This window comes from Durio zibethinus, chromosome 21 (assembly GCF_047325235.1).
Source record: "Durio zibethinus cultivar Kanyao isolate XHJ-2024 chromosome 21, ASM4732523v1, whole genome shotgun sequence".
Lineage (NCBI taxonomy): Eukaryota > Viridiplantae > Streptophyta > Magnoliopsida > Malvales > Malvaceae > Durio > Durio zibethinus.
Window position 1 is genome coordinate 4,783,327 of NC_143182.1, and position 16,884 is coordinate 4,800,210.

The window sequence follows — 16,884 nt, forward strand, 5'->3', positions numbered from 1 at the left end:
TTAGGCAATGTGATTAGAACATGTAATTTTATTACGTTGAAATATGAATGGGATTATATTACCAAGGCACCTCTGGCATAACAAATTTGCTACAGTAGTTTATCCAATGAATTAGTATAGATAGTATTACTGGTTAGCATTTCAAAATTCAAACTTTTTTTTTTAGCCTTTTGTTTTCTGACATGCATCATTGGAGTTGGCAGAAGAAATGGATGGTTTAACCGTTTAGATTCATGAATTATTTTCTTGGATTCTTTAAGATATTGAAAGCAATGCTAGTTTCCTTGCTGTAGATTATGCATTTGAGAAGCTGCTTTATGTCCTTCAAAATAATGTTAACGTGAGACATGCCAGTTGGTTTCTATTTCTAAGGAATTATTCCTCATGAGGTACAGATTCGCGAAACTAAAGTTTAAAAGCTATCGTCCCTATTTCTACCACTACCTCCCCTCCCCCCCCCCAAAAAAAAAAAAAAAGTTATTGTCCCCTAACATTATTCAAATATGCTAGGAATTTCTAAAACAAAAGGTTAATCTTTGTTATCCATTTTTACATAGCAACCTAATTTTTTAATATTTTAATCTTTATTATTGTACTCTATTCATATGAACTTTGGAAACAAGTACATAGTTTCTAAAAGAAAGAAAGATAAAAGGATATATGAAAATGTGATATATGGCAATGAAAACAAAAACTGAGGAAAAGTGGAAAAAATGAGTTTTGATTTATTTTAGCTTAAAAATGGCCTTGTAAATTTGTAATCCTACAAACTTGACTATAATAAAAAATAATTTGAAATTTGTGACAGTAATATATAATTAAATTAGTTGCATTATTATCAACTTTTTGAGCAAAGCCACACCCAATATAAGCTGGCCATATTAATCTGCTAACAAGCTTAGCACTTTGCAGAGCTGCACGACTTTGCACATGGGTCATCATCCCACGTGAAATTCCATCCACTAAACACGTGCGCCCCTCTGTCGCCCCCTCTGATTGATTTCTGCAGAGCTTCAAACACCCTTCCCAACTCCGGCCCTTAGAACAAAGAGTCGCCTCGCTCGCATTGGATGAATTGAAAAGAAAAAGAGCATGGTGATTGGCTTCAACCCCTAAACAAAACATTTTCTTAAAATAAGGCATTGTCATGCCGCCAAAAAAGAAAAGAATGCTTATATGAACCATAGAGTAGCAGTAGTACTAGATAAGTATATAAGAAGCTTATCTAAACATACGTTTGTTTTTTTTTTTTTTTACGAGAGAATCTTTGGGGGTTCACGTCATGAATTTGCCCCCTTTTGTACAAACATGTCTAGAAATGGGATAGTCCGCCATTTAACCAAAATTCACCCTTTTTTTATAATTAAACAAAACAGATTATTATAAAAATCCTTGTATTGTTAATGCTACTAAGATTGACACCAAAAGAAAGAAAGATCTCATGTATATAGATATATGCCGATCCCCTCTAAAAAAGGTTCTTGTTTGCAAGCATTAACCACGCTGGCGACTTGGTGGGTTCCTCATGATATCCCGCCCCTTTAGCTTTTATAATATACGTAAAATGGATTAGTTCCTCCAACCAAAACCATCTATAATTTTGCTGTTTTAGTCTTTATTTTTTATGACTTCGGGCGAGGGCGGTTTGATGGGCAGCCGAAGCTTTTGCCCTATAATTAAGGTGGATCCAATGATAAAAGGTTGTTGTTCTCAATCACTTTAATTAGACACATAGTCTGATTACCACACTGATTAGAGAATATACTGCAATTTTAATAGTAAATAACAAACTGTGCAACTACATTTATACGGGTTCCTACAAAGAAGTTTGGTCATTGATAATTGGAGAACTTGTGCTAGTGAGTTTCCTTGTAAGGACAAATATTCAATCACTTGAAAAGCTTGCAATATAGCAGAGGTTTTGCAATTGAATCTTGCCTTGATCAGAATTAAAAGGAAAAAACTTTAACTTCTTTCACAGAATTTTAAGGCGACTTCCAAAAAAAGGTATGAAAACATGCCCTAATTTTTTGTTGGGAGAAGATGAAATTACGTACCTAGAAAATCTTAGATGAAGTTATTTAAGTGAAGTTAGTGAAATTTTTTATTAAAAATGATTCAATAAAAATTAAAATTGATAGATCAAAATTTCTTGTTATACAAATTAAATGTGTAAATTTTGAAAAAAAAAATCAAAATTTGATATATTTTCTAGATAGGTATTTTTAGTAAAAATTTTAACATAATTGTTACTATTGAATAACTACTCATTAAATTTAAATTATAAACAATATTTTTAATAATTTTTTTGCATATTATTGATTTTCTCATTGAATTTTTCAGTTTTAGTTTTTATTCAATCGTGTTTGGTAAAAAATTTTACGAATTTTATCTAAAAAATTTTATATAAGTCTTATCCATTATATACTAGTATATATAGTTGTCATCTGTTAGGACTGTTGAATCAATGTGGAATATAACTTTCTAGCTGATGATAAATAATATTGAATATATGATTTAAAAAAAGAATGAGAACAAAAGGAATTAGTTGTAGGTTTCTTATATAGATCTAAGTGAGAAAGGAATGTATAAAAGAGATCATGAATGACACCAATTATTTATAGTTGTATGATCAAAACTGTGGTTGTTCAAGAAGAGTTTGTCCTGGCAAACAAGCTAGGTAAGCAAAAGCAAAAGAGATAAATAAAAGAATAATATCTCAAATTATTCTTGAATTATAATGAAATATTTAATATGATTATCTAAAATTTAAAAATTTTTAATATATCACATGAATTTATTAATTAATTTAATACTTAAAAAATTATTTATCTATTATATGTTATCATTTTGAGCAAATTACGTTAAGAGTGAATACTATATTAATTAATAAATTTAAAATTTAAGTATCACATTAAAATTTTTTAAAGTTTATACATCACATTAAATATTTTATTATAGTTCAAAACAATTCAAACCATTAACCCTAAATAAAAAAAAATTTAATGGCTTATGTAAATTTGGTCAATTCAGAAGGGTAAGACACATCATGTGTATAAATGGGTACATGATAAGTTGTTATTCTCCTGTTTTGAAAATGCTAACAAATACAATTCCCTTTAGGACAGCAAACAGCAACAAACCCCGATCAATAATTTTCCTGGTCCATAATTTTCAAACAAAAAAACAAGCGTCCACTTCAGAAGACACCTAACCTAGAGAAAAACTGATCAATTCCCCTCCATATATCTCTATAGAATGTAAAATTCAAAAAGAATCATGGGATGATTGTTGTGGAGAGGACAAGTTAGGGCAAGATTCATTCATGAACTGGAGGGGACACCTAAGAGGAACATGAAATTGCAATAGAGGCTGCTTGGCAAGGAGGGTCTCTACCAGAAGAAAAAACATAGAAAGTGGACCCCTGAATTCAGAGCAGTTAGCTAAAACCGGCCCCTTCTTCTGCAATTAAGAGGGTCCCTGCCGGTTAGCTGGACTTCTACAATCTGGAATCCCTTAGCTGTACAAGAGCTGCAGCCATGTTTAGACCCTGACTTTTCCATTCCAATATGGTCCCAAGCTTATGGGAACAAGGACACAACAGCAACGGAAAAGCTAACATGTGTTTTATTTTTTGTAGGACCGTTTGTTTTTCCATTTCGGTGATAAAAATATATAGTACTCGATCCATCTTTGAAATACCAACCACGAAATTAATTCGTATTCCAAATTAAGTGGTTAAATATATATCAGATTCAAGTCGTCATTCTTTCAATCTTCAGTTTATTCAATAATGAGCTTTGTTTGGTAATCTAAATTGGTAAAAGCTAGCTTCAATTGATTCATAGATATACGTAGTATATATATATATATATATATATATATATATATATATATATATATATATGTGTGTGTGTGTGTGTATGTGTGTTATTTTGTGATATATATTATCATAACGTCTAGATCCAAAGATTTATCGTTAGATATTAATTTAAGAGATCATCACCAATCTTTTTTATCTAGGTGCGATTAACCACCTAAGAAATCTATCCTTTCAGGAAACACTTAAGTTTAAGGGTCTCTAAAAGAATAAGTTCGAGTCTACCAATCAGAATAGGGTTCGGGAGTTCGGTTATGTGTGAGGAAGGTTATAGCACCCTCATAACACCCATCAAAAGATGGTACTAGCTTAATTTTGTGTTATCCAATAAGCCTTAAAAATTTATCAAGTAGTTAATTATTAAAAATTATTCTCAATTGACTCTAATACTTTTAACAGAAAATTGAAAAAATTTTCTCACCTCAAGAGTATGTAAGAAAACTACTGTTTCACTTACAGAGGCTCCATCGTTGGATTATTTAACATTAAAAAAAAATTTAAGAAAATCAAAAGGAAGAAAAAAAAATGATTGCTTTTGTGTAGAAAAAATTGATATTTTCAACTTTTCTCCAAAAAATTTTTTTAAAAACTTTTAATTTCGAGAAAAATTGATACTTTCAACTTTTCTTCAAAAATTCACTTTTGAAAACTTGTTTCTAAGGAAAATTGATACTTTTAACTTTTCTTCAAAAATACATTTTTAAAAACTTATTTTTAAGGAAAATTGATATTTTCAACTTTTCCCTAAAAATATTTTTTTTTAGAAAGTTCATTTTCAAAGAAAATTGATACTTTCAACTTTTCTTCAAAAATATTTTTTAGAAAGCTTATTTTTAAGGAAAATTGATACTTTCAACTTTTCCTCAAAAATAAAATTTTTTAATTTTATTTAAATAAAATAATAAAATAAAATAAAAATAAAAATAAAGAAAAATAAAATAAAAATAAAAAGTATTAAACAATTCTAATATAATCAATAAATAATAATAATAATATATAAATATATAAATATAAAAAAATTGAAAAATGAAAAAAAAATTGAAAACGGCTCGGCTTAACGGCTCTGCTTGAGGAAGAAAAACGGCTTGGAGACTCAGCTCGGAGACGCGGGTCAAAAGCAGGTTGGCGCTCGGATCGGATTGGATCTTGGCAAAATATGCGGATCCTATAGGTTTACTAACGTCAAAACGACGTCATTTTCACTGAGTATAAAAGGCTAATTGCTTTATTTTTTCAGCAAACCGAGCCTTCCCTCTCTCTTTCTTCCCTTTTTTTCCTCTGCCTTCTTTCTAAACCGTAAAGAACTTCGATTGAATTCTCGTCGGATGCTGAAAATTTTCGTCGGAATCTAAGTTTTTTGTCAAAAATTCACTGGAAAACTGATCGGTTTCTGAAAATAATCGCTGAAAAATTCAACCGAAATCTGAAAATTTTTCAGAAATTTTTAGAAAAAATTCACAAAAAAAATTCTCCAAAAATTTCTACTGATTCTTAGAAATGTTCTAACGCACCAAGACCTTTTTCAGCTTCTGTTTCTTCTCTGTGTACTCTTTCTCAGCCAGTATCTTATTTTTTCTGTGTTTCAGTCATTTGATTCGCGGATCTATTTATAGATATTGATCAGAAGAGTTTCTGATCAATCCCTATTCCCTTTTGGATTGGGATTCAATCTTTGAATCCAATCTGAATTTTGATTGAATCCCACATTCATGGTAGAACTCAAATTTTTATCATAATCCAACTCCATTCCGGTAAAGAAAATAAGAAAATAAAATAAATAATAAAATAAAAAAGATAATAATAAGGATAATATATTAATTAATAGATAAATAATAATATATATAAATAGATAAATAATAATAAAAAAATAAAATATATATTAATAAATAATAATAAATACATAAATAATAAATACATAAAATATAAAATATAAAATAAAGTAAAATAAAATATAAAATATAAAAATACAAAATAAAGTGAGCCCACTCATTTGGACTAAATCCACTTAATCCGAGCTTGAATCAAATTGAGTGTCTACATATATATATATATATATATATATATATATAAAAAAAGAATGACAATGGTATGAATTGGATGCAATAATTTTGTTTATTTCTATTAGTTTTTTTCATATAAAAGTACACTAGCATGAAATATCAGTATTATTGTAAGTAGAAAAACAATGGCCCTTTGCATCTTTGTTCCCCATACTGAACAGCTTATTATTTTCTTTTTATACGGTAATATATATACATACTTATATAGAGACACATATACGTAGTTCTAAGGCATACATGTATGTTAAGAGAAAATTTGTGCAATTTATATGTACTTTGGTTTATTCATTTTCCATTTTTTATTCTCCCAAGGTAAAAAGGATGTCGGAAATTTTGAAGCTTTAGATTTAGACTTTATTATGAGTGGATTCAGTTCAATTTTATATTAAATTTGTTATGTTATGTGTTAGGTAATTGATTGATTTGTTTGTTTAATTTAATTAAGTAATTTTTTAATATAAACATAATGCTTGATTATTATTATTATTTACAACTTCATAAAATAATAATAAAAAACTAATTAACTCATTGGTCAACAAAATACAAGTGGTGAACCATAATTAATATGCCTAATTATTGATCACAAATATCATTTGGTATTAGATTAAAACCGTGAAAAAAGACAACAATTATTTATATCCCACAACAACTAAAATTAAACGGAGACATGGAATTAATTTTGTACTAAGAAGAGCGACAACAAACAATGCTGGTGGAAATAAATGTTAAGAAAACATTGCCATAATCATTCTGGCCTGTTAGTTAGAAGATTGATGAAACAAGACCACATCTATTAAATATACAAGTGAATCTCAAATTTAATTATGTTATCTAACATGTGAAATTCTTGGTGAGTAATAACATGCGATATTTTCGTAGAATATTAAAATTTTAATTTTAATAATTAAAAATTAATTATTGACATTTTTAAAACCAAAAAGTTTTGGTTAACAGTATTAAAATAAAAACACATTCTTCTAATATTGAGGCGAAACAAATTACTTGCATTCATTTTTGTTTTTAATATAAGGCATATTTTCCATTTATTGTGTTAGAAAAATTCATGACTATACACGTGATCATTATTATTTTTGGGTTTTTTTTAAAATTATTTTTGTGCTGGATTGAATTTGTTGATGATGATTTCAATTCTCACCTCAAACACTTTGAGATCATTATTGGAAGCATTTAAATCATTGATCCTATAATAGCATTGTGCACCAGACATATAATAATAACACAGGCACAGGGGGGGTCTCAAAACAAATGCCAAAGTCCAGAGCCAATATCAAAAGTCTCGAGCTGATCTGGGAGCCAAGTAATGTTGGACCTATATCGAGCAATGACACGTGGATCCATGCCATGTCATCAGGTGACATGGCGAGGAAGAGCGATGGGGGTGCACGAGTTGCAGGAACTGTTCCCTTTGGAGAGGAGGGGATTGTAGAGTGGGGGCAAAGGAAAGATAAGTCAGAGAAGGGAGGAGAGTCTTTAAGACATACCCACCTCATCTTCATGTGCATTCATTAATCGACGAGGGTGAAATAAAAGGCAAAGCAAAACCTGCCAAAGGAAAAAAGCGTGATTCTTGTGGCTTACGAGAGAAGAGTCACTTTCTTCTCTTTCCCTCCCCCCCCCCCCCTCCCCACCCCCTCTTTAAATATGCTTCCCATAAATTTAATACCTTAATTCCTAATTTCTCCCTCCCCAATTTATTCAATTACCATTGTCTCCCCGCTCTCTCAATTGCTCTCAGTGTCAGTCTCAATTGGAAGTTGCTTATTCCGACAATCACAGTTTGATCAGAGAATGATTCGTAGAAGGAGAAAAAAGTAAAAATAATAATATCTTTGGACAAAAAATGTACTAAGATGTCCCAATAAATGATTTGCTAGTACTAATTGGTCATTTCCATTCCATAATTGCGAAGTTATGGGCATAACTCTTTTTTAGAGTTATAATTTTTAAAGTTAATGGAAAAATGGAAAAATGAGAGTACTAGCTAATTGAATTATACATGTCATAGTTCATGGAATGGGATTGGTTACTGTTTCCTTGAATACGGTCTCTCCTTAAACAATGGATGAAAGTATCTTTTTAAGGAAATGTAATGAATCTCCATGCCGTGTGCAATTAAGTATTTAGCGTAAAAAATCAAAGGATAATAGCAGTAAACAATGGGAAAGATAAAAAGTAAAAACCTTTATGTTCCCAAAGTACAGCGTGGCTGGCCATATTTCTGAGCAATTAAAATCACCATCAAAGTAGTACTAGTGGTAGGAGTTCACAGTCAAAGAATTTGTGGTACCAAAATATATGTTTTTTTTTTTTTTGAAATTTAAAAGGTTTGAATTTCTAGAATTTATATTTATCTTGACGAAATAATCTTTGAAAATTGATCAATAACATTTCAAATGAAAAATAAGAAAAATTGAACTATTGTCATTTGAGGGAATTCGAATAATAAGATAATTTGTTTGAAAATTTACTTTAAACATTCGGATGTCATGAGATTGAATGCCGTGCAAGAATTCATATTTTTTTGTGAAAATTTATTTGTGACATTTAAATACTATGGTTTTGGCATTTGATTGCCCTTGTTGAAAATTAAAAAATATTTACCATTAAATCAAAAATGTTTATTGTTGAATCTATGATATGTTTATTCATAAAAGGGAGTTTCTATCACCAATTGAAATTTATAAATATTTTTATTAACATTTGTTTTAACACACATTAAAATCAATTCATTTTCTCCTGCTCTCATTTTCTAATTCATAGTTCAAAAAATTCTTAAAATATAGTCTTGAATTTCTCCAATTTACATATTATATTTTGAAAATAATATTTTGAAAATTTTATTTACGCTTAAATTAAGATATTATTATTTTTAAAAAGTTTCCTAAAAATGCATTTCCTAAATTTTTTCTCTTCAAATTAAATTACGTTAATCGATCCTCGATACAACAAATCCCACCTCTCAAAACCCAAGAATACCCTAAAGGACGATAATGTTTCTTGTTTAATGTCAATTAGTAGGGTGGGAAATGCACTCAAAACAATTTAGAAAGGCTAGGACTCTTTGGTAATTCCAAAGTGATCAGAAACAAATAACTGGAAGATGGTTTCTTACACTATTAACTTTTGGGGCAATTTGCTGGGCGTCTCATCTTTTCCCCTCACCCCGGTAGTTGAACCCAAGGACCCGTGATGTTTCACCTGATTTATCCGGTCAGAGTCATTCACTTACCGGATAAACCAGTTTATTAAATTTATAAAAAAAAATTTCTCCTTTCCTTCTGTTTTTTTTTTTTCTAACTCTGTATAAATCATAATTGAGAAGATTTGGGTATTAGTCTCATAAGCCACACGGCATATTGAAGAGAGAGAATCTCTAAAATGGTTTGGTGCCAGCTATGAAGTTGAAGGATCAAAGCTTTCTCTGAGGTCAAAGCTGGCATTTTTTTTCTTTTCTTTTATTCCACAACCTTCCCTTATTTACTACTCTTCATATCAATGCAGATTTTAAATCGACCATTTCCTCCATTTTCCTCAGCCTCTCTCTCTCCCACTCAGTTTCCATTATCCCTCTCTTTCCTTTCTCTCATATTTCTCCTTATTTATTAGAGAATGAAAAAGAAAATGTGCATGCTTTGAGAGCAAGAAAAAAAGAGAAAGAGAGAGAGGTTAATGGTCGATTGATTTTGATTCTTCATCAACAAAGGTATTGCAAAAAAAAAATAAAAATCCCATGGCTGTTTCTCCATGTTTGAGCGGTAATGATCAGAAGCAACATTGGTGGCTTAGCAATAGAAAGGTACAAGCCTTGATCTTTGATCCAGTTTTCAAAAAAGTTTTCATTTTTTTCTATTGTTTCCATTGACTTTGATCTTATTCATTGTTTTTTCAGAAAATGGGTTTTTTATTTTTTGGAAAAAGAAAAGCTGATATACATTGCTCTGTGCAGCTTGTAGATAAGTACATTAAGGATGCAAGGTGTCTCATTGCAACGCAAGAACAAAACGAGATCGCTTCGGCTCTCAATCTTCTTGATGCAGCTTTGGCTCTCTCGCCTCGTTTTGAAATCGCTCTTGAACTGAAAGCGAGATCTTTACTGTATCTAAGGCGTTTCAGGGACGTTGCTGACATGCTTCAAGACTACATTCCCAGTCTAAAAATGTCAGGCGAGGACTCTGGTTCTGTTTCCTCAGATAACTCGTCTCAACAGTTTTCAAGGGAGCGAGTCAAGCTTCTCCCTTCTAATAACTCGTCCTCCAACTCACCGGATCGTGACCTATCTTTCAAGTGTTTCTCTGTCTCGGACTTGAAGAAGAAAGTCATAGCCGGCTTGTGTAGAAGCTGCGAGAAAGAAGGGCAATGGAGGTAAATTTCACTCTTTATTCCGATTATTAGTTTCCTTTTTTATTTTCTTAATTTGTTTTTGTTTTTTGGGTTCAACTTTTTATGTTTTGGTTTAATTATTTATTGTCAGAGGAGAATACATATTCTACTCTATTAGTTTTCAGTAAATGCACAGCCAGCCTTAATGTAATTTCCAACTATTGACCTCTAAAAATAACGACAAAAATAGTGTAAACTATCTGAATTTTTATTCGCAGTGAAGTGTAGACTGTAGCCTAGGGGTATTTTACTATTTTTCTTTTATATATGAAAAATTGTCCACAAATTTGTCCTTTTTTAGAAGTTTATTTGAAAAAATTCTGTCTTTTTTTGGTAAAAAGTTGCTATCGCTGAACTAAAAAACCAGAGTAAAAGACGGTGCCATCCACACTGGCTTGCGGTGCGAATGATAAGTCATAGGCAGACAAGTTTTGAACCAATCGAAAAAGTTGAGAACCCAAGTTTCCCAAAAATATCCAATAAAACAAACGAAGAAACAAATAATTTAGAGACCCCGAGTTTGCTTCAGTGAATAAATTTTGATTTTATTTTTCCATTAAATTTTGGGTAAGGGGAGGCTTTCAATATTCACTCGCAAAAATAGATATCAAATGGCAGCTAAGCATGTTTTTCTTAACTCGATTGAACTCAAAACTCTCTTGAAACTCAATTTTGATACAGGTACTTGGTCCTAGGTCAAGCATGTTGTCACCTAGGCCTAATGGAGGACGCTATCGTTCTCCTCCAAACTGGCAAACGCCTTGTTTCTGCAGCGTTCCGCCGTGAAAGCATTTGCTGGTCCGACGACAGCTTCTCCCTCCCCACCACTATCACCACATTCGACATCTCCTCTGCCGCCACAACGCCTCTCTCCACGCCTCCACGCAATCCCTCCTCTCTCTTTGAATCCGAAAATATTTCCCAGCTTCTATCCCATATCAAACTCCTCATCCGCCGTCGAACCGCTGCCATTGCAGCCTTAGATGCCGGCTTATACTCCGAAGCCATCCACCATTTCTCCAAAATCGTAGACGGTCGCCGTCCTGCCCCTCAGGGCTTCCTTGCAGAGTGTTATATGCACCGAGCCTCTGCTTACAAGGCCTCAGGTCGCATAGCTGAGTCAATCTCGGATTGTAACAAAACCCTTGCTCTTGATCCAACTTGCATCCAAGCGCTTGACACCAGGGCCTCACTTTTGGAAACCATACGTAGTTTACCTGACTGTTTACACGACCTTGAACACTTGAAACTGCTTTACAATTCTATCTTGCGAGATAGGAAGCTTCCAGGTCCTGCCTGGAAGCGTCACAATGTGAGGTACAGGGAGATTCCAGGAAAGCTCTGTGCATTAACGACTAAAATTCAACAATTGAAGCAAAGGGTTGCTTCTGGGGAGACTGGAAATGTTGATTACTATGCATTGATCGGTCTAAGCCGTGGTTGCTCAAGATCTGAATTAGAGAGGGCTCATCTGCTACTGTGTTTAAGACACAAACCGGATAAAGCTACCAACTTTATTGATAGATGCGAATTCGCTGGTGAACTAGATTTCGACTCGGTTAAAGACAGTGCAAAGATGTCGGCTTTGCTTCTTTACAGATTGCTTCAAAAAGGTTATTCCAGCGTGATGTCTATTATTATGGATGAAGAAGCGGCTGAGAAGCAAAGGAAGAAAGCTGCGGCTGCTTTGCAAGCAGCTCAGGCAGCAATTCAAGTGCAGCAAACCCATTACTCTAAATTGGAACCTGAAAATAGTCTGGCTTCTTCGACAAATTCATCAGATGTTTCAGGGTGCAATAACGGGGTTAATACCAGTGGAAACAAAGCCACAACAACTACGCCAAATACAAATGTTTTTCAAGGTGTATTTTGCAGGGATCTTGCAGCAGTTGGGAATTTGTTATCACAAGTAGGGTTTAATCGTCCAGTTACAGTAAAGTATGAGGCACTGAGCTGCTGAGTTTTGCTTGGAAGTCTACGTTAGGTCACTATAAAAAAGTTTCTTAAGATGTTTTACCGGCAGTAAAATCTCTGCTTCATTTTCCCTGTTTGTACAAAATGAAAAATTTTTAGTCTGCCGGAAATTTTTGTCTCCCTCTTTCTTCTTTTCTGTTATCTACTACCATGTACAGAATTTTTCGTTTTTGAATTTCTACTTTTGGGTTCATTTCCTTGGTCTAAGCCCTTTTTTTAACGTAGTTTCCAATTCAATTGATATTAATGGTTAGATTGGCACCAATTACGACTGTCATGGCCAGGAAGAAAAAAATAGAGAGAAGCTACTGGGGTTTGGATTCTCTTCTGTGTCTTATCTATTGGCATTTAATTTTTCTCTGCTTTGTTTATCCAAGGACTGACATGTCTGACATTCCACTGGATTTCTTTTATTTGCTAGTTCCACGTAATGCTTTACTTCATCCACTTGGTGAAATTCTCGGTATAGAGGGAAGGGATCTGAATGCTTTTGGAGCACCCCTTCTTTTGTTTGAGTTGTGGGCTTCGTGGCTTTGAGTGCATCATCGTCTTTTAACCGTGGCGTAGGTTGAACTGGTTAAAAAGAAAAAAAGGACAATGTCAAGTCACCCGTAGAGGGATAAGGGTGTCAGCAATTTTCAGGTCTCTGCTAATACAACAAAGAAAAGGGGGTCTAATCAACACTCAATACAAGAAAACAAAGGGATTTAGAAAGGTTGTGTCAATTCAAGCTACATAATTGCCATCATTTGCCTTCTGGGCATAGCTTTCCATGCAACACTATTCTCTATTGCAATCCACAATGTACATAATTGCGTATGATGGGGTTGGTAGGAATAAAGCTGTTGGGTAATAGTATAACCATTTTTCAACGGAAAACTAGCTGGTCCAAGCAAATCCTTGTTGACAGTAATCATGATTGTTTTACTACTGTAAAAAATTAATACTATTAAGAGAACATGTTATTATATCTTCATGTAAAAAGGGTTGGATTGGAACCCGTGATAGCTTGTCTTAGAAGGCTAGCGCCATCACCTAACCATAATCTCCTTAAAGAATTAATACTAAAATGACAAAGAAGTCAATGACTAAAATCAATTGGCATAATAAAACCCGTGATTCCAACTCATTTGCATTAGACTTAAAACCCATAAACTTTTTATTAATTCATATTAATAGACAACAAAGAATTTAGAAATAAACATAACATCCATATCTTTTGCCCAAGAACTTTTACAAGGGTTTATGATTCAGGTTTTTCTTTTTTCTAAAAAAAAAATAAATAATGGTTTAGACGTAGAGCGAGGCCTCTGTTAGAGCAGAAAGCCTGCAGGCTGCGATCTGTGGCCCTTGAAAAGGTGGCATCATTTTACTATTGACTCCTTTTCTGTCACTTTGCAAGAAGGGATTGCCTTAAGCAGGCCGGACGATTGTTGTCAAAAATTTATTTGGTAGCCCTTTTCTAGGAAAATTTTTATAAATGTGTTGAACAAGTAAATTACGTGTTTTCCCCATTGTTAGACTTTGTTGGCTTTGTTGACTTCTCTAGCTTGCCATTTTGTTTTTTTGCTTGATTTTAGGTTTCAATAGTTTTCACTAGGTCACAGATACATCCAATTCCTCGTGCTGCCTTTCATTTATTACTTTTTTTGGCATCGTTTTACTGCCTCGTGCAATCATTCTAAATTGAGAATGAAATAATATTTTTTCCTCATTTTTTTTTTTAATTCATGGGAATCAAACAAAGAATCATCTCATATAAAAATAGGAAATATTTACTGAGGAAGTTTATTCACTTAAAAACCCCACATCATTTCATTTCTCACCAGTAGTCAATTACCATCATTTCTTTTGATTGGCAGATTATTCCCATCATGTCAAAAAAAAATTGATTCTCAAAAAAGCATTTCCACGGATGGGAAATCAATTTATTTCAATGATCAAATAAGATATGTGCATTTAATTAATGCAAGTTTGGATTTTTGATGGAATTAGTTAAATCATCATTTCAACTTTATAAAAAGGTCACTCATCTTCTTTTTTTTTTATTTATTTTTTTTAGGTAATATAAAAGCTTTCTATTCCTTTCCTTGCAAGTGATTTGTGCTCTTTTTATCCTTAAAAATCGGCTCTGCCCTTCAAAGCTACTCAAAGATTTTGCGTTGCTTTATATCTTCTAGGTTCCTTTTTATTATAATTTTCTGATGAAAAAGATTGAATGAGATTTGAGATACTATAAGAACAACCATTTTTGCATGGAAAGCCAATAATAATTTAGATAATGGATTTCTAACTATGCATTGTCCAAAAGTGAAATGAAAAAAAAAAATTGAACCAATAATTGATTTGATTTTAATCTTGATTTTTGCAAACAAAAGTAAATTGTAATTATAACTTTATCTCGAAAGAAAATTTTTAGAAAAGAGGATGCCATTTACCGAACGACCATGTTCTCATTATGACAATCCACTTTCATGCTACTGGCTACTGTTTAGTGCATGAACCACAGCTCATTTTTACTCCAACATTTTCCTTCTTTTCCCCTATAAAATATCCCTATTCAAACTCTACTAAAGCCACTTTCAATTTTGAAAGCCACAAGACGTAGACATAGCTGGACCTCTAGCATAGTTAGCTTCGCGTGATCACGCATGGATCACCTACTCATTATACAGACAAATACCCCAACAAATGAAAACTAGAGTAATAATAATAAAATCACAAAAAAAAAAAAAAAACCAATAGAATTCCAAAGCTGATTGAGGGCAAGAAATTGAAAAAAAAAAAAAAAAGCCTTCCACATCTTGATCTATCTTGTCTTTAAATTCTGAACGAAAGCCGGTTGTTCCAAATTGCTGCTCTGAGTAAACCATAAACAATTTCAATGCTGATGATTTTAAAACTATTTAGTAAACGTATTCATGGTTTTTTTTTTTTTTTTTTTGATATGTTGAGTTCACCCTTTTAAAGCAATTTTTATTTGCTTGTGGCGAAAGAAAAGGGAAGTTTTGCATCAATTCTTTCAAGGCTAATACTAATAGAATATGGTATATACTTTTATAGAGCATCTGTCGATACGCTTCTTTACAACTATGCCATTATTCTAGCATTTGAAAGTACAATTATATCCTCACATTTAGAGGTTTATAAGCATAAATTGGATGGTAAAATTAGGATGGAGAAGGAAGAAAGGGGATTAGGGAAAATAGAACACGTGATGTTTGAATGTTGGGAACATTGGAAAGAGAAGTCGTGGCCGGATATGCTGATGTCAGTGACAGCATGTGGTGGAATCACGTGCTTAATTCTTTTTTTGTCTTAAGAATGAATAATCTTGGGCTGTAGTATTTGTCCAAGATGGATGGCCTAATCATCCTTAGAAAATACTCTAATCTCACACTTTCCCATTTCGAATTTTCCTATGTTTATTCTTTGCCTTGTGTAAAAACCATAAAGAAAAAGTTCAAAAGAATGTGGTGTTGATTTTTATTTTTGGGTTTGAGTAGTTGGGATTTTACTTTTGGCAAAGCTAATAATTATAGGAATTATATATATATATATATATATATTTTATTGAGATCTGAGTGTATCTGTCTGTCTAAGCTTTTGACATTTCATACATTTTACCAATCTTGAGTCTTTGACAACGTGAATTCTTCTTCAAAATCAAATGAAAAAAGATTCAGCAACTATCAGCTTTCTTGCTCAGTCAATTTGATAGTGAGAGCTGAGCAAAAGTTTTGTTTGAGATTAAAAAAATTGAAAATGGTTTATACATAAAGAAGAATGAGTTTTTACAAGCCCTGCCCAAAAACTCAAAAAGAAACATTTATTACTTTTGCAAATATATCTTTTAATGTTTGGTTAATGCAAACCATTAATGCCAAAAAGAGAAGGGAATTAATTTGATTGTGTTGGAAGATTTAATCCGCAATCCAATGCCTTTTTAATGCCCTGCAATTTCAGACTGCTTGCCACCCTTTCCTTCTTTCTTTGGTTGTGTATGGTGAAGAAGAAAATTTTCAAAAAAACCAAACTCTCTCCGGCCAATCCTGTATGGATTGTATTTTGCCTGCCCTAGGCTTTTAAAACATAAGAGTCTAAAAACAACCATCAACTAGTAAATCTTAGTAACATCCTTTTGAGTTTTGACCTACTGTAATTAAGTTTCCCAAATTCATTAAAATTTGAAGGGATAATTGCAACTACCTAATAGCAACAGCTGACCTTCATCACTGGTCTGCTATACTCTAGCTCCTTTAATTCTCTCTGGACATGTGTATGGGTTCATTGATCAATGGATGTTTTGTGAATTGTGACATAAATCTTGGGCATGGGCTGAAGGTCTTTCTTCTATCAGTTCTGTCCATTAGGGCCTTGATGCCCAATTTAGAAAACAAACATAAACAGTTTTTCCTCTGAATTATGGGCAGGAATAAGGAAGTGATCCAAGTAATCCTTGATCGAAAAAGAATCAATTTCAGAAAAATAGATGTCCACATCGATCAAAATGCCTCTAATGATCTTATTGCAAGAATTGGAATTATATCCTGAAAAATATATTAATAT

At 32.5% G+C, this 16,884-nt stretch overlaps 1 protein-coding gene across 1 annotated transcript; it reads left to right on the forward strand.

Moving 5' to 3' along the window:
- The first annotated feature begins 9,320 nt into the window (after positions 1-9,320).
- On the forward strand, positions 9,321-12,508 carry LOC111306032 (uncharacterized). The gene is made up of 4 exons (XM_089750757.1): positions 9,321-9,387; positions 9,463-9,757; positions 9,908-10,323; positions 11,023-12,508. Exons 2-4 carry the CDS (start codon positions 9,692-9,694, stop codon positions 12,299-12,301), a joined length of 1,761 nt encoding a protein of 586 aa, XP_089606883.1. The 5' UTR covers positions 9,321-9,387; positions 9,463-9,691; the 3' UTR covers positions 12,302-12,508.
- Positions 12,509-16,884: the final 4,376 nt, after the last annotated feature.